Below are 25,415 nucleotides of genomic sequence, written 5' to 3' on the forward strand. Positions count from 1 at the left end.
CCCAAACTAGGGGAGTGGCAGAAAGAGGAGTGGGAAGAATTCAGAGTCAAGAGAAAGAAAAGGCAGCACTGGTGACTGAATTCTTGAACAAGTTCTTATCTTTAAACTTGCTGTGTCTTTTTTTTTTTGTGGCTGTGTTGGGTCTTTGTTGCTGCGTGCGGGCTTTCTCTAGTTGCGATGAGCGGGGGGCTATTCTTTGTTGTGGCACGCGGGCTTCTCATTGCGGTGGCTTCTATTGTTGCGGAGTCCAGGCTCTAGGCGCGCAGGCTTCAGTAGTTGTGGCACGTGGGCTCAGTAGTTGTGGCCCGCGGGCTCTAGAGCGCAGGCTCAGTAGTTGCGGTGCATGGGCTTAGGTGCTCTGCGGCATGTGGGATCTTCCTGGACCAGGGATCAAACCCGTGTCCCCTGCATTGGCAGGCAGATTCTTAACCACTGCACCACCAGGGAAGTCCCAAACTTGCTGTGTCTTCTGTTCCCTTTGCCTGGAACAGCGATTCTTAACCTTACTTTTATTCTCTTTTCACAATGAATCTCTTAGTCTGGTGAAGTCTGTGGAGCCCTTCTCAGAATAATATATTTAAATGCATAAACATACATATTATTACATAGACATACGTATTACTACAAAGAGATAATTGTATATTCCTATACAATTATCAGAATGTTAGGAAAACAAATTTGTGTTATGTAGTATGCAATAAATAATAAGGTCTCACAGTGAGTCAAATTCCTACTGTAATTTCAAAGTAGCAATATGTGTAAAATAATGTTTCAAGAATCTGAGTCAACTGCAATATGAATATATCTATGTTGAATATATCTATGTTTCTACTGGTGACAAGTTACAAGTATTGCTAATACTACTCCAGTTTGTGCCCTACATTTATAATGGAAAAAAATGATAAATTTCAAACTGGAGGTTAGTGAAAATAAAGACGTACTCATTTTCTCATCCAAATTCTTCAAGCTCCGTAATTTGAACCGTGGACCCCTTGGTTAAGAGCCCCTGGCTTAAAAGCCCTTTCTTTCCTTGTCCACATGTTGTATCTATTTATCCTCTAAGATTTATTTTATACGTTTCTACTGATTCTCAAAGCTAGGTTCCCATAACAGTTGTACATAGTCCTATTACAGCCAGTTAGGGACTATTGCAATCATTTGTTTACTTATCTGTTCTCTGCCAAACTGGAATGTGAGTTCCCTGAGGGAAGAAATTAATTTCTGATGCATCTTAGTATCCTGAGTACCTGGTACAGCCTGGCACATAAAAGCCTATTAAGTGAATGAACACACTGTTCTGTGAGAACACTAATCATTTTATAAATTGCTGGGAAAGTGTGGAGAGGGGGCAAAAAAGGATACTTTATTCATATCCGTCTTTCTGGAATACAGAAATTTCATGTTATAGTTTGATGAAAAGATGAAAAGAATGTTAGAAAATCTGCCTAGAATAAGGCAGTGAATAAAATCAGTGCATAAATGGTGGCTAGAAATGTGTGGCAAGCAGAACATGAAAGCTTCTTGTTTAATTTTGCCCTTTGCTCTAATGGCAATATAACCGAGCTCTTCTAGGGAGAAATGGAGATCATGGGACAAGAAGCAGTCTTGGATACCTGTGAGAGGTGAAGAATTGGGCTGCCTGAAGCTTACTTCTTCACTTCAGTCTCTCAGTCATGGGAAATGGAGGTGAGTTTACTGTGAAGCTTAATTTTCAGGTCTCTTCACTTACATGGGTCCTTTCTAAGGCCACCTAATTTTGTATTTCTTTGTATGTGTGCTTTCCAAAGAGGACCTCCCAAATTGTATGAGGTTAGAATATTAGAAAAGTGTTATAGAATCATGCCCAGCACACAGTATGCTCTGTAAATGTTAACTAACTAGATAAGTAGTGTGTATGATGAATTGTCTAACCTCCTGACCTAGAGTACCTTACATTTGCAGAATAAAATATACTCACAGCATCCAGGCGTGAACGTGACTGTTTCATCCCTGCTTTTGATCATTCTTTTTTCCTTTCCTGAAATACCTATACCTTTCCCTTCTCTCTCATTCTCTTAAATCATGACAGTCCTATAAAGCCCAAGGTAATAAATGGATCCTAGGAACTCAGTGATGGCTATAGAGCGTGTCAGTAGTAGTGTTTAGGAAAACATGAAAAGTAAACCATGGCATGTGTGTGGTAGCGATACCACTAAAGGAGAAAGATAAAGGAGAAAGGTATGGACTGACTGTGCCATCAGATCTGGGAGGCGAATGAAAAAAGTAATGATTACACAATGGGCTTTTTAAAAATTCAGCAGTTATTCCACAACAGACTTTATTTTTAGGCAAACTGAATACCTGAATTTTTTAAAAAATCAGTATTTTAAACCTTCCCGCTTGTCCCTAAAATTGAGAGAGACTTTAGGAACATACCACCTCTGAGATGACAATTCTGATACTTACTGTATGTATGTGGGCAAATTATCCCACAGAAAGGTCCCCAACACAAGAGTTGTTGGTAAACATACATCTTTTTTTTTTTTTACTTTTTAAATTATGTGTATGTTTTGGGTCTTCTTTTTAAAATTATTTATTTATTTATTTATGGCGGCGTTGGGTCTTTGTTGCTGCCCGCGGGCTTTTCTCTAGTTGCAGCGAACCAGGGCTACTCTTCGGTGCAGTGCGTGGGCTTTTCATTGCGGTGGCTTCTCTTGTTGTGGAGCATGGGCTCTAGGCGCAGTTGTGGCTCGCAGGCTCTGGAGCACAGGCTCAGTAGTAGCTGTGGCACATGGGCTTAGTTGTTCTGCGGCATGTGGGATCTTCCTGGACCAGGGATCAAACCCATGTCCCCTGCATTGGCAGGTGGTTTCTTAACCACTGCGGCACCAGGGAAGTCCTAAACCTACTTTTTAAAGTAATAAACTAGTACTCTGTATAATTAAATGTGACTTTCATTCAAAATTTTATTTAAAAAACATTGTACCCTGAAAAGACATGAAGAAAATTTAATTGCATATGACTAACTGAAAGAAACCAATCTAAAAAGGCCTCATACTTTATCATTTCAACTATACAACATTCTCAAAAACTCAAAACTATGGAGACATAAGAGGATCAGTGGTTGCCAAGTGTTCAGAGGAGGGAGGGATGAATAGACAGAGCACAGAGGGTTTTTAAGGCAATGAAACAACTCTGTATGATACTATAATGGTGAATACCTGTCATTACACATTTGACTAAACTCATGTTTAGCCTCTCTGACTAAATCAAGAGTGAACCATAATGTAAATATGGACTTCAGGTGATAAAGATGTGTCAGTGTAGGTTCATCAATTGTAACAAACGTACTGTTGCAGGATGTGATAGTGGAAGGAGTTGTGTGTGTGTGGCGATGGCATATGGGAACTCCGGACTTTCTGCTCAATTTTGCTGTAAACCTAAAACTGCTCTAAAAATAATGAATTAAAAGTATATATTGCCCCTGCTTTTAAGTTTAGCATTTAATAACTGAGGGATATGAATTATATTTTTGAAAAAGAATCCATGGAGCTCTGTGTTTTGATACATATAACATAGAGTCTGTGCATAACATAGTAACCATTAATAAACTATGAAATGAAATGCTTTAAAAAGTGCCATTTCAGTCATGGCTTCTACTTCTGAACTTCTAAGACATTTTTTTCCTTGACCATTCTTTTCATCTTGTCTTGCGTTCTTGCTGAATCTCTGTGTGATATTGTTTCCCAGTCTATATTGTAAACAGCTCTAAGGCAGAACTGTGACTCTTATTCTTGCATTTCCCCTACAGTCCCAGGGAGAGGGCATTTCCAGCAGAAGGAACAGCATCAGCAAAGACGCAGGATGTGAGGCAGAGGTCAGAGAGAGACCAGGGAGCCAGACAAGTGATGGGTGATGAAGCTGGAAAACTGGATTAGGTTAGTCCAAGAAATTTGGGTTTTATTCTGTAGGCAGTGAGGGTTGGCTTTTGTAAAAAACAGGGCAGCGACATAATTAGAACTGTGCTAAAGAAGATTACTCTGGCAGAAGATTGTAAAATGGGTTGGTGCAGGGGAAGGGAGGCACAGAGCCTGATGAAGGACATAAAAACAACAGCTCCTGTTTATTGAGAGCTCACCATTTACCAAGCACTGTGGTAAATGTTTCATGTGCATCATCCTCCCTCACCTTCACGGGTCTATGAAGCAGGTGCTATCATTATCCTCATTTAACCGTGAGGAAAATGGAGAAATGGAGGCTGGGAGAAGTTACATAAGAGTCAGGTTCTTGGGCATGTGACCTGTCGTATGCACAGCACTTGATTTAATGCTCTGCTGTCGCCATCTTCAAATTCCTTTCCTCAACAAAGAGCCCTCATTTTCATTTTGCACTGGCCCTGTGGAATTACGTAGCCAGAACTGGTTAAATATTTTTTTTTCTGGGGCCACACAGATAATAGACGTCGCATATGGGATTTAAAAGCACATGCTCAGCTATGCTATACTGCACTAGTTTATGATCGAAGAACAAACACAGGTGAAGGAAAGGGAATGGATTTGAAGGAAATTTTGTCAGTACTGACAAGGTTTAGAAAGTGTTTGTTTTTTTTCAAATTAAAATAATTTTGTTGTGAAAACTTTTTTAGGATTTCACAAAATCTCTTGAGATAACTTGCACTTTCCTATTGGGAAACAGTCTATTACATCACTGAGGGTGCTACTGACTGGACTTGCTGGTTGGGAAGCTCTGAGCTTTGTGTCAGGTTCATTGTGACACCTGGTGACAGCAACGTATTATTGCAAGGATTTATTTTGCTGTTTCAAGAATCAGGTTGTTCAGTTGGGTTTTGTTTTTTTTAAGACTTTCCCTTCAGTTTTATATTTCCCAGACTATTTTTCTTCTGCACACATTGAGAAAACAGATTGAAAAGCTGCTTGACTAATTTTTCCCAGTTTTTAATAGGAGCTATTTATAGAAAATATTCCTATGGGAACAGCCAAATAATCTAATTCAAAGATTTTTTAAAGAATAATAGTAATTTGGGGCATCAAAAATTAAAACACAAATGTATACAAGTTATGAATGTATATATTTTTTCCAAAGAATATTTGGCATATTGTTTTGATTCACTCCTATACAATCTATGTAGGCAAGTAGATAGAGAGTACTGAGTAACTGGAATCATAGTCTTATAACACAATATTTTCAACAAAAACCCACATTTTATCTGTAGCAGTGCTGGAATTACATATGGTATTATATAGTTGACATGGTAGTCATAAGAAAACTGCTCCAAATTGTGATTTTAAAATATATATTCATGTAATGAAATTTGGGAGGTTCCTTTGTTGTTACTTAAGAGTTACTTATTTTCACTTTACCAAGTACCTAATTATGTGAACACAAGAAATGTTTAAATGACTGAATGAAGACTTGTCACAGTGAATGAAAGGCTGTCACTGAAGCTAAAAGAGTCTATCTATCCAGCTCCTGGATTCATTTTAGAATGTCAATTAAATAGATACAAATGGGATGTCTATGACTGTTCAGCTTTCAAAGCCTCAAAATAGTATTTGAATCCTCCAAATACTCTCTCACCTCACAGGAAAGAACACTGTATAATGATATTTTCCCAACTTTCAAGTGTGTGTCCTTAGAATTGCCTAAAGGTAAAAACTTAGAACTATAAATATGATCACAATCACAGTCAAATGTGTGTTATTCACATTTGAATAATGCATTCTGGCCTAGTTGTTTTGGTCTTTTGTTCAAAATGAATATTTACATGCAAAGAACTGAGGTAGGCAGTGCCTTAGAAACTAGAAGAAGAGCTATAGAGGAGTGTTACGCTCCAAAGCCTTTAGCATCCAGATAGGTAATCTAAAGTCTAAATAAGTGATAGTGTGGGGACAGTGAGAAACTGGAGAGGGCATTCCCAGCCTAAAAGGGGGCAGGCTGCAACTCCACTCCAGCACTTGGTTGCCATGTGGGAATGTGGTCCCAGGGTTGTCAGATTCCAGGATAAGTCAGAAATCCAAATTTTTGAAACCTGTTACCATTTTTTCCCCTTTTTTTAGAGTTTAAGAAACATTTTAAAGGGAAGAGTGGATATCTGTCACTCTTGGTAACTGATTGAGAGAGACGACGTAATGTTAACAAATGGAAATGACGGAGAACAAATATAGAATTCCTCTTATTTCCAAATTTTTGCTCAAGGAGCACAACCATGAGATGGGAAAGAGTACAACAACTGGACCATATCCAGAGGAGAGATATGTCATGTGAAGAATGGCTGAAAGAACTGACAGTGTTTATCCTGGGTGGGTTATAAGGCATATCTTTTCATAGCTGAAGTGCTGTCTATTAGAACAAGGGTTAGCTATTTCTATTGTAGGTTGGGGGTGGGGTAGAGGAGGGACAAGGGGAGGAAGGAAATAAACAGGGTCAATTTTTAAAGGTTACAAGAAGCTGGATTTTAGCTCAATATAATCACTTTCTACCCATTAGGGTTCTCCATAAATCGTTTCTCTGCCCCCTCCCCAAACATTTTATTAGGAAAAACTTCAAGCATAACAGCAAAGTTGAAAGAATTTTACAGTGAACACCCATATTCTCACCACCTAGATTCTACCATTAACATTTTACTGTACTTGCATTATCACATATTTATCCATCTATCCATCCCTCTAGCCATTCGTCCATCCACCTAATTTTTTCGATACATTTCAGAGTAAATTCCATTTAGTTTTGCCTACCTTTGGGAAGTGGGGGCAACTATCCCAAGAGCTTTTTTACAGAGGCTAATGTTTGTCTGTTGGGGACGCTATAGAGAGGATTTCTGCATTAAGTAAGTGGAGTGGACTGGACTGTGGCTTTCAATTTGTTTTGACTGTTACCCATATCAAGAAATGTATTTCACATTCCTACACAGTGTAAACCATGTACATACTAAAGTAAAAACTTCAGGAAACAATATTTACCTTTAGTATGTGTGAAGCATGCCAACATTTTCTATTTTTTTTTAACTTAAAAATTGCTAGTCATGACCCACTAACTTGATTTGATGACTCACCAATGAGTTGTGATTCACCACTGGAAAATCATTGGGCTAGACAACCTCCAATAAGTTTTGTTTTGTTTTTTTTTTGGCTGCGCTGCACGGGCCTGTGGGATCTTAGTTCCCCGACCAGGGATTGAACCCACGCCCTCAGGCAGTGAAAGCGTGGAGTCCTAACCACTGGACAGCCAGGGAGTTCCTAGAAGATTCTTCCTTTAAAAAGGATCCTGTGGCTAATACTAGGATTTTCCTAGTCTTCCCACTTATCAGGAACCTATCGAGTCTCAGCACAGTAGTATTCACTTGGCATGCATAGCATTATGTTGAAAGCCATGTGTAATGAAGAGAAAAACGCTAAATGCCTGCTAAGACTTCTGGATAGACCTAATGTAAACACTTTTTAGGAGTAAATTGACTAATTGCTTGTCATTTTCACCAACAGGAAGACATAGGTACTTACAATTGGAGGGATGGCTGGGCTTCAGTATTCAAGTATTTTAGTCTTTTGTTAAATGCGGCTCTTAATCCGTTCTGTAGCTCTGACAAAGTGGAGAAGATCAAATGAGAAAATAGATATGAAAACACTTTGAAAACCAACGTTTTATTAATTTTACTGTGTGAAGCCAGGACAGGGATGCTGCGATGAAGCTCTAGTGACGCAGTGACTCATTATTTGTAAAACTCTCTGCTCTCACGGAACTGTTATATTAACCTCACTAAACAACAATGACTATGCCAAAAGCACAGGACTCTCGGAAGAGGGTAGAAGCGGGGAACTTGCCAGGGGTTTGACCGAACATTCACGCTCTCTGCTCTGTCCGCGCATGCTCAAGCGCGGCTCCAGCCTCCTCACGGGGTTGGGCCGAACTGGGAGGGCGGAGTGCGGGCCACGTGGGGCCCCGTGACGTCATCTCCGGGCGCCGAGGGTGACTGCACTTGCGGTGGGCTTCCAGAGCTCCGCGGCGCTGCAGGCTGTCTTCGCTGGATACGGGAGGGCGGAAGTGCAGCAGGGTTCGACTCCGACCTCCACGCTGGTGCCTTCTGCGGCTGCGCGGGCCAGCGGGACTCCAGTCTGGTGCACCTCTGCGGGACTGTGTGCCTGGCGCTCTCCGCCGCCGCCCAGCCAGAGCCCGAGACCCGAGCGTCCTCACCGGTGCAGGAAGGCGGAGGAGAAGCCTGAGCTTCTGGTAGGGTATGTGTGTGTCTGTCACCCCAGTGTGAGGAAGTGCCCGGAGGAAGAGGGTTGGGGAAGTGCTAGGTAGGTGTGGTAAGAAGGAGGGGGGCGTGTGCGGTGAGAGGAGCGCTCCCCCGGGCGGTGGTGGCGGGTGAAGGTGGTTCCTCCGGGGGAGGTGGCGTTGGCCGAGCGCCGACCTCGGAGCCCTAGTGCCGGCTGGAGGGTGTAGCCTGCGCGGTCTTTCGGGGAATACGTCTGTTCCTTACTAAGATGGGAAGCTTGGGTCTCGTCGCAGGCTCTAGAGTTTAGTTCGGGACCTCCATTTTTCGTGGAATAGTTAGTTATTTAGATCATAGTTATTTTTACAGCAAGTTCGATTCTATCCGAAATCGGTGGGGTTTCTCCCCAATTTATCTTCTCAGACGCATTCATTGTCTCATTTTAATAATAATATTTAGTGCCAACAAAGCCATTTTCCCTTGGCAGAGCACTTTCACATACTTTATAGTTTGGATTATTTTCAAGTCACACCTGAACTTGGGGAACCTAGGGAAAGTGGACTGGTTCTAGATTTTTCTGAGGGATGGGGAGGCACAGCATGTTTTCAGCAAGAATCAGAACCCAGAGGCTATCAAACAGCACTGAATTTCCAAGGCCTTCCGGAGTTTACTTGATAAATTTCAGTCTTTGGGACTGTGTGTACTTGGATCTGAACGGACTTATTTTGTGTTTTCCATAAAGGGAGTTGTTGGTTGAATTTTGAATTTGAAAGTAAAGATGTTGGGCTGAGGGTAGCAGTGGAGGGAACTTTTAGAATTTTATATTGGATTTAAGTAGGTGCTTTGATCCTCAAATGTATGCTGATTAAAATTGGGGAAAGTGAACAGAATGGTACTATATGGTTAAGAGTTTTTAGAATAAGGTACAAGCTTCAAGTGTAGGTTCACTTTATTAATTTAACAGATACTAAGTGCTACTTATGTGCCAGGCACTGAACAAAAAGTAAACAAAACAGTAAACAGTGAGGAAGACAATAAAAACCCCTGCCATCATGAAGTTCACTTTGAGGGTTGAGGGGGGAGACATTAATTTAAAAATTAATTAAAATATGTGTCAGGTAGTGAAAAGTGCTATGGAGAAAAAATAAGTAATGAAGGGGAATGGGGAGTGCTGGTAGCATGCATGGGAAATTATAGTGGTGGCCTTAGAAAAGATGACATTTGAGCAGAGACCTAATAGTGATAAAGAAGGGTGCCTGTGGATGTAGTGGAGAGGGCCATCAGAGCAACCACAAAGTCCCTGAGGCGGGAGCACATCAGCGAGTTTGGCTGGAACTGGGGGAGCAAGTTGCGGAGAGAAGTAGATAAGCAGGTCAGAGTGGGGTCGGGTCATATAGGGCCTGCTAACACCTTGTAAGACTTTAGTTTTTACTTTGAATGAGATGGTGGGGTTTTGAGTCAAGGAGTGAACTGATCTGACTTCTGTTTTAAAGGATTTTTCTGATTACTTTGTTGTCTCTCTGCAGCAAGGGCAGAAACGTTGAGACCTCTGTTGGTAGGCCATTGCATTTATCTGGGTTAAAGGTCAAGGTGACTTGGATCAGTGTGGTAAGAGTGGAGGTGGTGAGAAATGGCCAGATTCTAGATTTATATCTAAGCTAGAGCCATCAAGTGTGAAGAGGGGTCATGGATGACTCCCAGATTTATGGCCTGAGAAGCTAAAGAATGGAGTTACCACTCAGTGATTTGGGGAAGATCACAGAGTAATAGGGAGAGGAGGGAGGAAGATCTGCAATCATTTTCAGTTTCAAAAATGAATTTTCAAATGAAATTTCAGTATACAGTAGTATATATGAAACTGGAGTTCAGAAGTCTAGGCTGAAGATGTAAATGTGGGAATTGTTAATGTGTAAGTGATATTTAAAGCTCTGAGAGATCTCCAAAGGCAGGGTTCAAGGACCGTGGGGCACTTCAGCATTTGGAGATTGGAGGGAGTTATGAACTATCCCCCAGGGTGGAGGTGGGGCTGTTCCTTAAAACCCCTGTTCAGAACCAGTGATCCTCAGTAACCAGATAGAAGGAAATAGAAAGCCAGGTCATTAGCTGAGAGAGAGTGAGGAAGGAGATGTGAAAATTTGAGGAGGGGGAGTTGATTTAGGACAGTGGAAGAATAAATGGACTAGGGAAGTATGAGAATACTGGGCAATACTCAGAGCCCACTTCTGAGGTCAGTGTTCATGAATTTAAAGGGAGACCAGCCAGCATATATATTTTTAGATGTTTACAAATTTACTACTACTAGTAGGTATTTGATATTTTAAGTAATTTATGAGTAGTTGGGGATTTTGTCAGCAAAACAGCTTCAGGTAATAGGTTAGCCTTTCTTGGTTTGTAGTGTAAAAGGGACTGTTAATTGTGCATTATATTGGGTTGGCCAAAAAGTTCATTCAGGTTTCTGTAACAGGTTATGGAAAAACTCAAACGAACTTTTTGACCAGCCCAATATTTTTATCATACTCACTGTGCTGTTTGCTGAGTGTTGTTGGTTGGCCACCTGCCTCTTTTCCAGGCCATGAATTAGATGCTGAGAATACAGCAGTCAAGAGGTAGTCCCTGCCCTCAGGAAGCTTACTTCTAGTAGACTGCATCATGGGTTGGGATTTCTATTCTTCCAAAACATTGCCTTCAAGTTGGATGCATGGTGTTGATATCGTAGTATATGTATGAGAGGGAAAAATAGTGAAATTTGCTGAATATGAAGTGTGATTGTACATATTTAGGAAAGAGTTTAGGTGGAAAAGTTTAAGTAGCTAGTACAACTTTTGGATTTACACATTTTATTTATTTATATATTTTCCAGTTGTTTAACAAAAATTCCAGAGCCTATTATGTGCTGATTATGCTAACATCCTGGATACAAAGGTATATATGACTCAGTTTCTGTTGTCAAGGAACTGACAGGTCAGTGTGGGGAGGGGCAAGAGACAGATAAGATACACAGCTGCAATTCATTGTTATACCATATAACAATAAAGATATAATAACAGAAGTAATTAGATTATAGTGTGCTTAGTGGAAAGCTTCCCAAGGAGTTAATGTTAAGCTGACTCTTAAAAGAGGATTAAGAGTTGGCCAAGAGAAGGGGCAAAGGGTATTCAAGCAGAGGGGCCATGGAAGCACAGGGAAACCATGTATTAAATACATTTACCATTTTTCCAGTGGTTGGTTACTAGGTGCTAAATACCCAACAACCCTGTGAAATTAGAATTATCTTCAGTTTATAGATATGAGGTTTAGAGATGTCAGGTTTGTTGTCCAAGGACATACAGCTTATATGTGGAAGTCAGGGTTGAAACCCATGTCAGTCTGATTTCAAAACCCCTTAACTACTTTACTGTATAGCCTGCTGTAAGCATTTAAATCTTCTCTGTCCTTGTTCTTTGTCCCTCGGCCAGTCTTTTTACCAACTTCTATTCATTCTTCCTTGGAAAGCCCTCCTGTCTCTCACCAATCCACTGCTACCAGTCTAGGTCAGGCACTCATTATATGCCTTAGTTGCTGAAATTGCTTCCTGGCTAGCCTCTCTCTGGCTTTGGATCCCCTTTTGTGCACTGCTACCAGATAATTGTTTTTGTTTCACTATTATAAAACCTTTGTAGGCTTGTTGGATGAAATTGAAAACCCACAATTTTCTATTTGGTGTACTTCATGATCCAGTTACATTTTATATTTACAAATTTGACATTAAAAGAGTAATAATTGCTTTTATTTCTCAGCACATGCTGTGTCCATTACCATGTCAAATACTTTATAGACTTTTTTTTTTTCTAGAACAACCTGGCGACTTTTACAGGTAAGGAAATTTAGACTTAGTGAAGTAAAGTGACTTACCTAGGATCAGGTATGATAGTAAAACGTGTCACAGCTCAGCTGTTTCATTATCTACTACTCCTCCCAACACAAAGTTTCCTTAAAAGTTGGTACACATACTGCGCCTGCCACTTCCTGCCTTTGCTGATGCTATTTTGCCTTGCTTGGAATATTTGTCTTCTTTTTGTCTGTCCATATTCTACCCATTCTTCAAGTTCAATATCTTTTAAGATTCTTCCCTGAACACTATAGGTTCTGTTAATATTTAACTTCTTCCCCTCCTGCATTATGAAAGCTCTCACAAGTAACATTTAGTTATAACCGTGGACATTTTGGAATTGGAAGGGATGTTTGGCAGTAAGTATGGTATGATGGAAAAAATATGAGATTGGAAATCCTGCTGTAGTAGAGGAAAAGTAAAGGCACAGTGAGGTAACAGAGGTTCTGTCTGATTCATACATAGAAGAAAGGCTATTTTGAGCAGTGTCCTGAATGATGTGTAAGTTGGAAGGCGAGGTGGGGAAGGCTACTTCAGGGTAAGGAACCACCGGCATGAGCAAAGCCATGCAAAGGACATGAAAGTGCATGGTATGTTTAGCAGATTTGTAACTAATACCTTCTAGGCAATGCCTGAGGTTTTAAAAAAGTTGTTATCGCCACCATCATCATCATCATCTTGTATGCCCTCAGCACCTGCCACAGAGCTGGACATATCAGATGATCAAATGTTTATTGACTCTCTATTGAATGTTATTAGCAGTGTTCAATGTATAATTTTTAGTTATTTTCCTTTACTCTCATAATTCCAGTTTACACTAAATAATGCTTTTGATTATTCTAAGTTCTTAAAGTCTTTGACTTTTGAACATTTTTTGAGACATGCTCTGGTTGGTTCTATCAATTATGATGATAAATACATTTTATAGTACTGTGTTATAGGCATTGTTCTAAGTGTTCTACATGTATTAATTTAATTTTCATATCTATCTTATGTGGTCAGTGCTGTTATTCCCATTTTACAGATGAGAAAACTGAGACACAGAGAAGTTATAGGTGAAGAGTTCACTTTAGATAAAGCGGTAGACTTTTGGGGCTTGAGAGAATGATGCAAGTATAATTTCACTTTGGCTGTGGTTCATTAGTTGTATATGTAATTTTGAAATGGTTACTTCCGTGATCTCTTTAAATAAATAATAGCTCCACATTTAGAATTTGTTGTACTGATTTTTGCATTCATTCTAAAGAATGCCCATCACGGAGTTTTTTGAAGTGAATAATCTGTATGCATTCTTTTTTTCCTATAATCTTTCTTTGTTTTGGAGCAGTTTCATTTATACCTGCAAGGATCTAATACTCTGTTTTATTTTCAGTTTGGCTTTGGCTGGAAAAGAATTTAGCCTATATGTACTGCTTTAACCATTGGAAGAATGACAGATGACAAAGATGTGCTTCGAGATGTGTGGTTTGGACGAATTCCAACTTGCTTCACCCTCTATCAGGATGAGATAACTGAACGGGAGGCAGAACCATATTATGTAAGTATGTTGATGGTGGCAAATGGGATACCATAACTTTGTCCATTTTTGTAAATAAAGCTCTAAGAACCTGGAGGCTGTTTTTCAACATTTTATATACAATTAGTATGTGCTTATTGTGGGAAAAAATTAGGAGACAGATCTACGAAAAGAAGGAAATAAGAATTACCTCTCATCCTACTACTCAGAGGCAAAAACCACTGTTGTGTTGATGTGGGACCTTCTTGACTTTCTTTTTCTTATGCATATATAGTATATGATAATGAATCATAAGTTATGTGTGGTTTTTTAACAGGAAGGTATTTTGAAAATGCTAAGTTCAGACTTGATTCTTTTGTATTTAGGTGGTTCAAAGCAACTATTTAAATCCTTTTGCAAGCTGAGTGAACATATGAATGTGTGTGTGACTTCATATGTTCATGAGCTAATATAGATTATATGAAATATATTGTTTAATAACATAAATCACTGTATATAGGCTTGTAGGTTTGAGTTAGTGTATTATCTGTTCTAAAAAAAAAGAGTATCGGGCTTCCCTGGTGGCGCAGTGGTTGGGAGTCCGCCTGCCGATGCAGGGGACGCGGGTTCATGCCCCGGTCCGGGAAGATCCCACATGCCGCGGAGCAGCTGGGCCCGTGAGCCATGGCCACTGAGCCTGCGCGTCCGGAGCCTGTGCTCCTCAACGGGAGAGGCCACAACAGTGAGAGGCCCGCATACCACAAAAAAAAAAAAAAAAAAAGAGTATCAATTATCTTCTGATTTTAGTCTGCTTTTTTTTCTTTTCTAACTGCATATATATGATCCAAACATAAGCATCTGTCAGTCAGAGATAATAGTATCTTGCCTTTTTACTAAATAGTCCCTAGTAGGCAAAGACATTCTCAATTGTTATTTTAGGTTTTTTCTTTTCATCTCAGATACACATAATATTGTTTACTCAGGAGGATCTGGAGAAGTGGAAATGTATCTGTGGTTCTGGATTATTTCTTGTTTCGCTTTTTAAAAAAATTAATTAATTTTTTGGGCTGCATTGGGTCTTCGTTGCTGCGCGCAGGCTTTCTCTAGTTGCGGCGAGCGGGGGCTTCTCTTCATTGCGGCGCACTGGCTTCTCATTGCAGTGGCTTCTCTTGTAGCGGAGCACGGGCTTTAAGTGCGAGGGCTTCAGTAGTTGTGGCCCGCGAGCTCTAGAGCTCAGGCTCAGTAGTTGTGGCACACGGGCTTAGTTGCTCCGCAGCATGTGGGATCTTCCCGGACCAGGGCTCGAACCCATGTCCCCTGCATCGGCAGGCGGATCTTAACCACTGCGCCACCAGGGAAGTCCTCTTGTTTCACTTAAGTAATGCTTGCGCTTGGCTTTATTCCTGTCTGTTGGAGAGGCAGCAGTATTCCACAGCCTTCTCCAGCTGTGGGAAGTCAGACTTCTGGAAGAAGCTCCTTCAGGGGCCCATTCACTAAATTTTTGGGTAGAGGAACTTGCATTTTTCTCTGCACATTCTCGAATCTGGCATACGTCATGCAAATGGTAGATACTCAGTGCATGAAAGCCTCTCCACACCCATGTTAGGGGTTTGTTTTAACTTCTCTGGGTTTTCTTAATGAATGATAATTTCAGAGAAATTGGGCAGTCTTTTGTACTACTATTTAGGTAGTCATAGCTGATTACATTTATAAATTTGAGTCGTTTTAACTTTGGAAACCTCAACAATTTTCTGCCTTTAGAAAAACTTCCATAGTTAAAAATGAAGTGTGATCATAGTTTATTTTTAGAGACATTTCATTTGTTAGATGTATTTTTCCTCTTCTCCCCCTGTAGCATGGGTTAGGATATCATTTATGTTTGTTTCCAAACCAGCTTTTGCTATTTTAATGAAAACTTTTAACTTTGGGTAGCTTTCTGATAGTATCTAACAAAAGAGTATATGTGTCCAGTTGGTCAAAGTGGCAAAAACTAAGAAATATATAATTTAAGACTGTTTACTTTTAAATCAGAGTATGATGTTTGACACACTTTCTGCAGTTAAAAAAAAAATCCAAGTAAAGAATGTAACATTTTTCCTTCCTCATATATGAATCTGTTTAAATATGAAAAGACCGTTGTGAGAACTAGAGGGTAAGTTGTTTTCTGTCTGTTCCTAATCGAATTAAAAATGGCAAAGAGTAACAGGGGATAACTGTTGGAAGAAGAGGATTGTTTTGTCTAATAGTAATTGATTTTTTTTCTTGAATTCTTCCTAATTCTTCCCCCAAAAGAAACTCTTACATAGTCATTGTGATTATGTTTTTGCAGAATATTGGGTGATAGGCATATAATAAATATTAAACAAAGAACTGGATTTTAAAACCATGCAGCATAATTCAGATTTTGTTCTTTAAATACATACATACTTAATAAACACATACGTACTTAAGTATAAGAAAGACAATATACAAAACCACTAGCAGTGGTTACCCTTAGAATTATTATAGGTGAGCATTTTAGTGCCAACATGATTTTAGTTCACCTGTCTCTTGGTTGTAAATTAAACTTGAATGTATTTTTTAATTGCTTTGAGTTATAATAATGATAACGTTTTAAAGATTCTGGATGAAATGAGATGAAAATATCATAGCCTGAGAGCCAGTAGACCTCTTTCCCAGACATTCTCAAAGTTCAGGTGAGGTAACATAACAGGGTTGTCACCAAGGGTTGAAGAGTCCATTCACGTTCACGTGGAGGTGCAGGAAGGATGGGTGAAAGGGAATGTAGTTTATTTTTATTAATGTTTATAGCTTATTTCTTAGAAACTAGATTTAAAAATATCCACTTGTACCAAATTTATAAATTATTATTCATATAGTTTTCTGGAATTTCCTGTTTCCATTGGAAAAGCATGTTAATGTTAGACATATTCCTGTCTATTTGTTGGCTCCGTATAAATCTTTCAGCCATCATCCTATATGTATATCATTGAGAATTACATCTTATTTTACAGGGAGTATTAGGAAGGAAATTTGTTAGAAAATAGGCAACTTTTCTGTTTTTGTTGTTTCTCTTATATTCATTTGAACTGTTGCTTTTCATTTAGATTATCCAGCATGAAACATACATACTAAATCGCATTCATAGTTTGTGACTGTTACCAGAGGAAATCACACAGATATGTGGTCATCGATTTGAGTGGACCCTAAACATTTCCCAGCATTCCTTTTATGTTTCCTTAGTTAGCTGTCTCTGTTCTTCTCCGCTAGGACTATTTCTCTGAGTCCTGACCTCATCTTTCTTGACAGGTGACCTCACTTTCTACTTCACAAAGGAAATAGAAACCATACAATAGGACCTTCCTTAACTTTCTGCCACCAAGTCTGTAAAACATATCTGCACTCAACATACTTTTACTTCTCCTCTCTCCTGTTTTAATGGAAGAGGTGTGCTTTCTTCCTAGACAAGGCCCAGCCTTCCATCTGTGTTCTAGATTCCATCTCCTGCTTCTCTATTTACTTTACTTTCAAATTTTTCTATCTACTGAATTCTTCTTTGCAGTATTTATATTGTCTCAAATCCTATCTATCCTAAAACAGCCCTCTGTTGACCTCATCCTCCTTTCAACTGCTTGCTTTTCCTTCACAGCCAGACTTATTAAAAAGACTGTTTGTACTCATTGTTTCCTTCCCATCTCCCATCACTTACTTCACTGTAATCATATTTCACCCATCTCCAACAGAACTGTTCTTGTCACTGTCACTAATGACATCTTTTTTTTTTTTTTTTTTTTTTTTAACGAGACCTAGAGTCTGTTTTTGACCTTTCATTTGCTTGATCTCTCAGCACTATTTGATGTCATTGGCTGTTTTCTCCATTGCTCTGCAGTGCCTCATTCCTGGTTTTGCTTCTGTGGTCCCCTTTGCCAGGGGACCTCTTTTGCTTGTTGCTCAGTGTTGGCATTCGTTGGGGCTTTGCCTTTTTTTTTCTTTTTCCACCCCAGAGCTTTCACTCCATTTTTATGTCTTTGTTGAGCATTTTTATATTGACAGCTCCCCATGATTTTTCTCCTGAGCTCCAGACCTATATGTCTTTCTGCTGGATAACCTCACTTAGATGTCTTGAAGGAACTCAAACTGAGTGAGTTTGAAACTGGACTCATGATCTTTACTCCAGAAAACCTGATTATCTGCCATCTTCCCTTCCTGTTTTATCATCCAGCTAATTAATTACTCTTACAGTAATTAATATGGTATTCATGCTTTGATACTTCCTTCTCCCGTATCCCTGACATTAATTCATAACTTAGTCCATCTGATTTTACATCTCAAATATTTCACGCTTTTCTGATTCCTTTCATACCCACTGATACAGCCTAGTTCAGGCCACCATTTAAAAACTAGTGTATTGGGACTTCCCTGGTGGCGCAGTGGTTAAGAATCCACCTACCAATGCGGGGGACACGGGTTTGAGCCCCGGTCTGCGAAGGTCCCACATGCTGCGGAGCAACTAAGCCCGTGTGCCACAACTACTGAGCCTGCGCTCTAGAGCCCGCGAGCCACAACTACTGAGCCCACATGCCACAACTACTGAAGCTCGCATGCCTAGAGCCCATGCTCCACAATGAGAGAAGCCACCGCAATGAGAAACTCACGCACCGCAACAAAGAGTAGCCCCCTCTCGCCCCTGTGCGTAGCAACGAAGACCCAACTCAGCCAAATAAATAAATAAATTTATAAAACAACAACAACAACAAAAAACTAGTGTATTGTATAGTATTAACTAATTTCCCTGGTTTCAGTCTTGACCTCTCCATTTTCCAGTCTGCAGTTGGAGTCATCTTTTCAGAACATGTATCTGACATTGTCACCTGCCAGCTAGAAACCTTTAGTGGCTCTTCATTGTCTTTAGGATCCTTAATATAGTTTGCAAGGCTCTTCATGATCTGGTCCCTTGCTTCTTCAGTATTATTCTGTCCTAAACCTCTACAGTCCTGTTGTATTCAACTTCTTATAATTCCTCACGTGCCAGTCTCTGTCCTTTTGTATTCACGCCATGCCTTCTTGCAGTTTCCTCTGCTGGAATGAGCAGCAGTATCTCCCACCCCTGCTCACACCCAGACATCCACACCAACGCATGTTTGGTTCATTCCTGTTTCCCTTTTGACCATTGCCTTAAAATTGACTTCCTGTCAAGGCTTCCCTGAGCTCCTAGGTTGGGTTAAATTTCTTTGCTACTTGCTCCTATAACGTTCTTTACTTCCTCTTTGCATTCATCATATTTATAATTTTGTTTTTACTGTCTGCCTCTCAAGCCTGTAAGCTCCATGAGAGGAAGAATTCTTTGTCTCATTCAGTGCTCTATCCTCATCACCTAGTGTGATGCCTCACACATTGAAATGGGACAGAATTCTAGTGTATTTTAATTCTGTTTTTGTTTTTAGATAAGTGAATCTCTAATTTTATAATTGAAAATTGTTGGACAAAATAGGATTTGGTGTAAACAAATAATATTACGGGCACTTTTTTTCTGAAACATAAGTAATCTATACAACTATGTAAAACATGTATTACTTATAAGCTGTACAGAAAAAAAAAATGAATCACTTGTGTCATACTGAGTACTTGACAGTGCTGAATGAGGAATAAGGGAATGACAGAGTCCACGTAGTGGACAGTGTCCCCGGGGGGTTTAATCCTTTTTGTATTAAAAGAACTTAAAGAACCTTGAAGACATTAATCAAAGTGAAATAAGCCAGACACAAAAGGACAAATATTTTATGATTCCATTTAGATGAGGTACCTAGAATGATCTAATTCAAAGAGACAGAAAGTAAAAAAGTGATTATAAAGGGCCGGGGGGAAGAGGAGAACGGGGGAGTTACTGTTTAATAGGTACAGCGTTTGAGTTTGGGATGATGAAAAGTTCTGGAGATGGACAGTGGTGATAGTTGCACAGCAGTGTGGATGTACTTAATGCCACTGAACTATACACTTAAAATGGTTAACCTGGTAAATTTAACACTAGGTATATTTTACCACAATTTTAAAAAATGAACTTGAAGTAAACCAATTTGGTACACCAAAGAAAAACCTTATGTGATACAATCTGGTTGTAGAAGGCAGGGTGATGTCTTTTTCCTGTTACTTTCTTTCCCTTTTTACCTATTTAAATATTTACTAGATAAAGTATCTATACCTACTCTAGTTATTTCTTAGTGCTACTGTGTATAGATATTTATGTTAGTTACTGATTACTCACACAGGCTAATTTAGGACAGAAGATTCCAGCTACATTTTAGTGTACCTTCTGTCTGAAGAATGAGCATTCTTTTACAATTTATCACTTTTGACCTTTTGTCCCACTTAACCTTTTGCATCTCCGATTCATTCAGCAAATATTTATTGTATGCCTGCTATGAAGCAGGCATGATATTGGGCATTGGGAATGTTAGTTAGCAGTGAACAAAACAGATGAAAACCCCTGTCTTACTGGAGCTTACATTCTAATGTTCCTCATTCCTTATTGTAAATAAGTTTTTGTTTCATGAAAATCATTTGCGAATTTTTCAGCATATTTGGTTGAACCCTATGCATGTAGTACAGCTCTTTCCAAAATCAGGAGTTGATATCCTTACTCATTTAGTCCTGATATATCTTTCTTCCTATGATCTCCATAGGGTAATATCATTCTCTACAGAATAGATAGCTATGCAATGCCCAACAGACATTTTAAATTAAAGTCCTTGACTTACTAACATAGAACTATTGGACTAATAGACCATACTTATTTATTTTTTAAAAATGGCTAACTTACCGTGCTATTTTAATTTCTTAGAGACTGTCCATGATACTTCTGTACTTGATTCTGTCATTTCTGACTCTAATGAATCATTTCTTTGCCATTTATTTAATAGAATATGGTTTTGGCAAGTTATTTAAGCTGTATGTAAAATAGAGGTGATAATAATTCTGCCTGTAAAACAGCTAGTGCTTTTCCTTATACATAGTATTAGATTCCTTTTTTTTTCTTCCCTAATCACATTCTAGTTGTTTCTTTATAAAAGAGGAACTTATGTTCTGTTGAATCCACACAGCTATCCAACACCTTGTTCCTAGTATTGGTACCTTTTATTCCATACTGGAGCATGCCACCTACTGCCCATACCCCTATACCCTGTAGCTCCTAGGACTACTGTCATGTTCCCTTACCTAACTGGGACCTGTTACCTTGATCTTCAGTGATTAAGTATCAGAGTCCCTTTAACCAGAATATTTCTCTTTGTATGTATTTCCCAGCCTGCTACATAATTCTACTTAATTTACTGATCAAAAGACATAACCTTGAATAAGCAGCATGAAAATTGATGCAGAGTTACACTCACAGAAGCAGGTGAAAGAGAGTAACAAAACAGTTTTACCAGCAAAAGAAGACAGAAGCTGAGGAAAACAAGAAATGGCTGGAGAGTCTGCTGCAAAGGAGGAAAATACATGAATTTTTGCCAGTTTCCTCCTTTTTATCTACTTGTAGGTTCTTTAAATAAATTCTTGCTCTTTTATGTTTTCTTTCTCGGTACCTTTCCTAGGGGAAAAACGCTGACAGCCTTCATACTATTCCAGTTGAGGCTTTACCAACCTCAGTGTTCCTTTCCAGACTTTTCTCTCTCCAGAGTCCAAGTAGGTCCAGCCTCCATAAGGATAGATTGAGGGAGTTGATTGACAGTGGGAGGATCATCAGTCTACCAGCATTATACTCTAAGCTTGTACTTCATTGCATTTAAATATTTGAATGTGTAGCTCAAAAGTCAGTCATCTAACTTACCTCTCTCCTTGAGATTTCTTCATTAGTAATCACAAAAATCAGACCTCCCCCACTTTTCCATTCCTTCTTTCTCATCTCATGTAATATTTCCTTAACAGATTTCCTATCTAGAATCTTACCTTATTGCAATTTTTACATACAATGGCTAGAATATTCCTCAAGTACTGTTTTTCATCATGCCATTAATGGTATCATAGTAGGCTTCACTGTTTATCAAATGAAAATTTCTATTCCACCTTCAAAGTTCTTTCTATTGCTGCCATGAAGTATTTTTGTAAGTACTTTTTATGAATTTTCTTTATTTTGTTTTGTTTTTAGCCTCCACTTTATTTTAGCCTCTTAGAAAAGGATAGATTATGTCCTTGTCTTGGTGTTCTTCACTGCAACTAAGCCAGTACACAGTAGATTATCAAAATGTGAGGGACCAATTGAGAAGTCCTGATTGATAAGTCAAGGTGTACATTAGACTGAGTTGATTATCTTCTCAGAAGTTGAATTAACTCAGGTGAATCATATTAATTTTTAAGTTAAATTTGATAGAACTAATAAGTATCCTAAATAGTATGACATCTGATTGCGTTGTATTTTTATTTGGAAAAAAGTATTACAGAAAGATTGCACATAGACTTGTGTTGTTTATTATTCCAGGCATTTATCCTATAAGCTATACATAAGTAATGACCTCATAAGAAATTTTAAAACATCTTAGCCTTTAGCCTTTGATTTTCTATAAAAAGCAGTTGACATTGTGTGGAATATTCAGAATAATGCAAAGAAAATGGTTGTTTTTCAGAATATTCAAAATATATTAAAAAACCTATTTAGTGTATTTCTTTTTGAAAAAATAGTAAATAAATATGGTTTACAAATTTTCATTTCAGTTGCTTTTGCCAAGAGTAAGTTATTTGACGTTGGTAACTGACAAAGTGAAAAAGCACTTTCAGAAGGTTATGAGACAAGAAGACATTAGTGAGATATGGTTTGAATATGAAGGCACACCACTGAAATGGTGAGTGAATTTTTCTGCATTATTAAGCGTTGAGTATATACTAGCTTTAAGAAGGTATAGTGCCTTGAAGCAGTTTTTTAAAAGTTCTATACAAGAAATCACTAGTCTAGCTCTATAATACAGTGAATTTTAAACCAATGCTGGAATATTTTATTGGCAATATTTCTGTCTTCTATTTGGATGCATGGGAGACTGGACAGATTTGTATATTTTCATCAATAGATTTTTTTATACGGCATAATAATAGTATATTTGGTTATGGAGTTTTTGTTTTTTATTTTTTTTAAACGTATATTTAAAACGCCCTTATGAATAAGTCACTCTGTGACACTATTCAGTTTTGTTTCTATCTCTAAAATCTTTATAAACAGAACTTTATATACACATGATTACCTAAAGGGGCATCTTTTAAACTGATTGTCATATGTAGTTGACCACTGTGCTCTAAGCACATGTTGTTTAGCCTTGGTTTAGTATTTAAATTATATTGATTTCCTTTTTGTGTGAAAAATAATTTTGGTAGTATATCGGAATACCATTTTTTCAGAAACATTTAAAATAAATACCTTTTCAGACACATAAATCTGGGCTTATCCATGTATAGATGATGTAATTTTGTACTTCCTCTGTTACTGGGAGCTTTGGTCATTGTGCTTCCAAAAATATTTAATGAAATTGGAGAAATTACAGGGAGAAGAATGTTAAAAAATGACTCAAGATACGCTGAGCTATAGGTGTTGAAATGCTGCCATATAGATGTAGTTGAATGAGAAAGATACAGGCTGAGTCGAGCTTTAAGTGAAATATGAAAAATGTAAATAGTTTAATAATGGACTTGCTCTTTGAATCTGGGAATAATAAAAATGAAGAGTTTTAAAAGAGACTTAAAGCAAATAAAAGGAAGCTAGTAGGTGTGTAATAAGTACAGCTGACTTGAATCCAAGGATTACTTAGAAACAAGGAGTGAACTTTTAGAACTCACCTTGTGCTGATGAATTTCCAAGAGTGGGTAGATTTCTCTTAATGATTTAGAGACATGCAAGGTGATATCTTGTATTGAGTTATGGGTCACATCACTAACCTTTTTTTTCTTTTCTTTTTTTTTTGTATAACGTTCATTATTTAGTCAAAACAGAATACTGAGCTTCATAATCACATTATCAGACTCATTATGACTCTTGAATAGTTCTAGACCTCTGGCAGCATAGATAAGTCAATGTTTTCTGTTTCTTTTTATTTCTCAGAAGAATTGGAGGTTTTGGAATGGGAAGGTGGCTTAGAAGAAGTATAAGAGGAGCAAGGATCAGGAGAGTAGAGGGAGAGGAAGGAGGGGGAAAGATTGTGGGTGAGTAGCAGCAATAGGATATCTCTGTGTTCTTGACAGTTCTATCTGTATTATAGATGGATGTTGAAATTGTATTGCTTTATGTGTATTAGTTATAGATTCCCTTAAGAACTCATGTGACTGACAGTGGGCTTTTCAGTTTTATCACTGTAAAGCATGGGTTCTCAACAAGGGCCCTACTGACATTTTGGACCCAGATAATTCTTTGCTGTGGGAGAGCTACTCTGTATGTTGTAGTGTTTTTAGCAGCAGCCCTGGTCTCTACCCACTATTGCCAGTTGCACGCCCTTCAGTTGTGATTGTAAAAATGTTGCTAAATGTCCTGGGGCAAGGGGTGCAAAACCACCCCCAGTTGAGAAACTCTGGAAAAAATGGGAAACCTCAGTTTAGCTTTTATAGTGAATGATTATTAAGTCATCATCTTTCAGCTGCCGTTTTAATTTATCTTGTGTGGTGATTATTTTTGTATTTGCTATGATTTGTCTTCTGTAGGTTTGTATTCTGTATATGATATCAGTAAACAACATTTGGACTCATTCCTCCCTGTTACGACAGAGTGATGATTTTGGCTTCAAGAGACGTGTTCCTACTTTGTCATTATTTATCCCCTCTGAAAGTCTTTTATTAAAGAGTGAAATTATTTTTCCTTTTAGAGAGCTTATGTGAAAGCAGTTGTGTTCACATATCTTCATTTTAGTTTTTGGGGTGTTAGCATAAGCTTTTTATGCATGATACCACTTTCATAGCTGTGTCTTGCTGTACACTCATTGTATTTAATGGCTTTTGATACAGCTTTTCCTGTAGTGTTAGGTATTCTATATATTTGAGGAATGAATAACTTATCGAGGCATGAATAGAATTTAGGACCTCTGGGCTAAGTTCTGATCTTTTCTGTCTTTGCTCCCAACAATAGCAATTTTCTTTTGTGTGATAAGAGTTATCTTCCTGGAAATAGGCTGTCAATATCTATCTGGCATTTAAGCAGGGGCTTCATAGGGTAGGATAATCATTGTAGGGAAGCAGCTACCACTGAAGCTTTGTAGGACTTGGACTTTTGAGACCATAAATGTGTCTTAAGCATAGAGGAGCATTTATTTCAGTAGGATGATAATATCTGCCTTATACTTGATTCTTTGGAGTTTTAAGTAAATTCAAGTGAGAAAGGAAATCAAACACCAGTTTAGAGAATTCATAAAAGAAGGAAGAAAGCATAAATTGATATTCCTTCTCTCTCTGTAACCCTTTCTCCTATTCATATTAATTATTATTACAAATATTTAATCATCTGTGAGATGCTTGAGCAGGTGCTCTGTACCTTAAGCAGTAGCTTGTAAGAGGTGCTACATAAATGTTTGTTGAATGAAAAAATGAATCTAAATAAGTCTCTTTTTTTAATTGAGAAAACTGAGGCTCAAATAAATAACTTACTCAAATGAGCAAGTAGGACCATATTTTGAGGGCTCTCTACCATACATGCTGATATTCTCTTTCTTAGTTGTTGTTGTTTTCTCTGATTCTGTATGTTCTAATTACTTATGTTAATTTGTCTATATTAGAATAGAAAAGTATTTAAGAACAGTGGTATGCAAATAATGAATACTTAATATGTTGTTGATTTGTAGAGAGATGCCAAGGAGGCCTTATCAGATTAGTGCTTTTAAAAATTA

General features: G+C 38.3%; 1 protein-coding gene across 5 annotated transcripts in view; it reads left to right on the forward strand.

Annotated features, from left to right (window-relative positions):
* Nucleotides 1-7,730: 7,730 nt before the first annotated feature.
* Nucleotides 7,731-25,415, forward strand: part of ATG5 (autophagy related 5) — a 119,732-nt gene continuing 102,047 nt past the window's right edge. For 2 of the 5 annotated variants that reach the window (XR_009521949.2, XM_060030169.2), the window contains exons 1-3: nt 7,731-8,223; nt 13,450-13,614; nt 22,276-22,403. Coding sequence is in view for 4 of the 5 variants with exons in the window: in XM_060030169.2 (XP_059886152.1) it covers nt 13,507-13,614; nt 22,276-22,403 (236 nt within the window). In the remaining variant the exon portion in view is untranslated. Of the gene's footprint in view, nt 8,229-13,449; nt 13,615-22,275; nt 22,404-25,415 lie in introns of those variants that run through there. The other 3 variants (XM_060030166.2, XM_060030165.2, XM_060030167.1) reach the window with 3 other exon arrangements.

Source organism: Delphinus delphis, chromosome 14 (genome assembly GCF_949987515.2).
Source record: "Delphinus delphis chromosome 14, mDelDel1.2, whole genome shotgun sequence".
Lineage (NCBI taxonomy): Eukaryota > Metazoa > Chordata > Mammalia > Artiodactyla > Delphinidae > Delphinus > Delphinus delphis.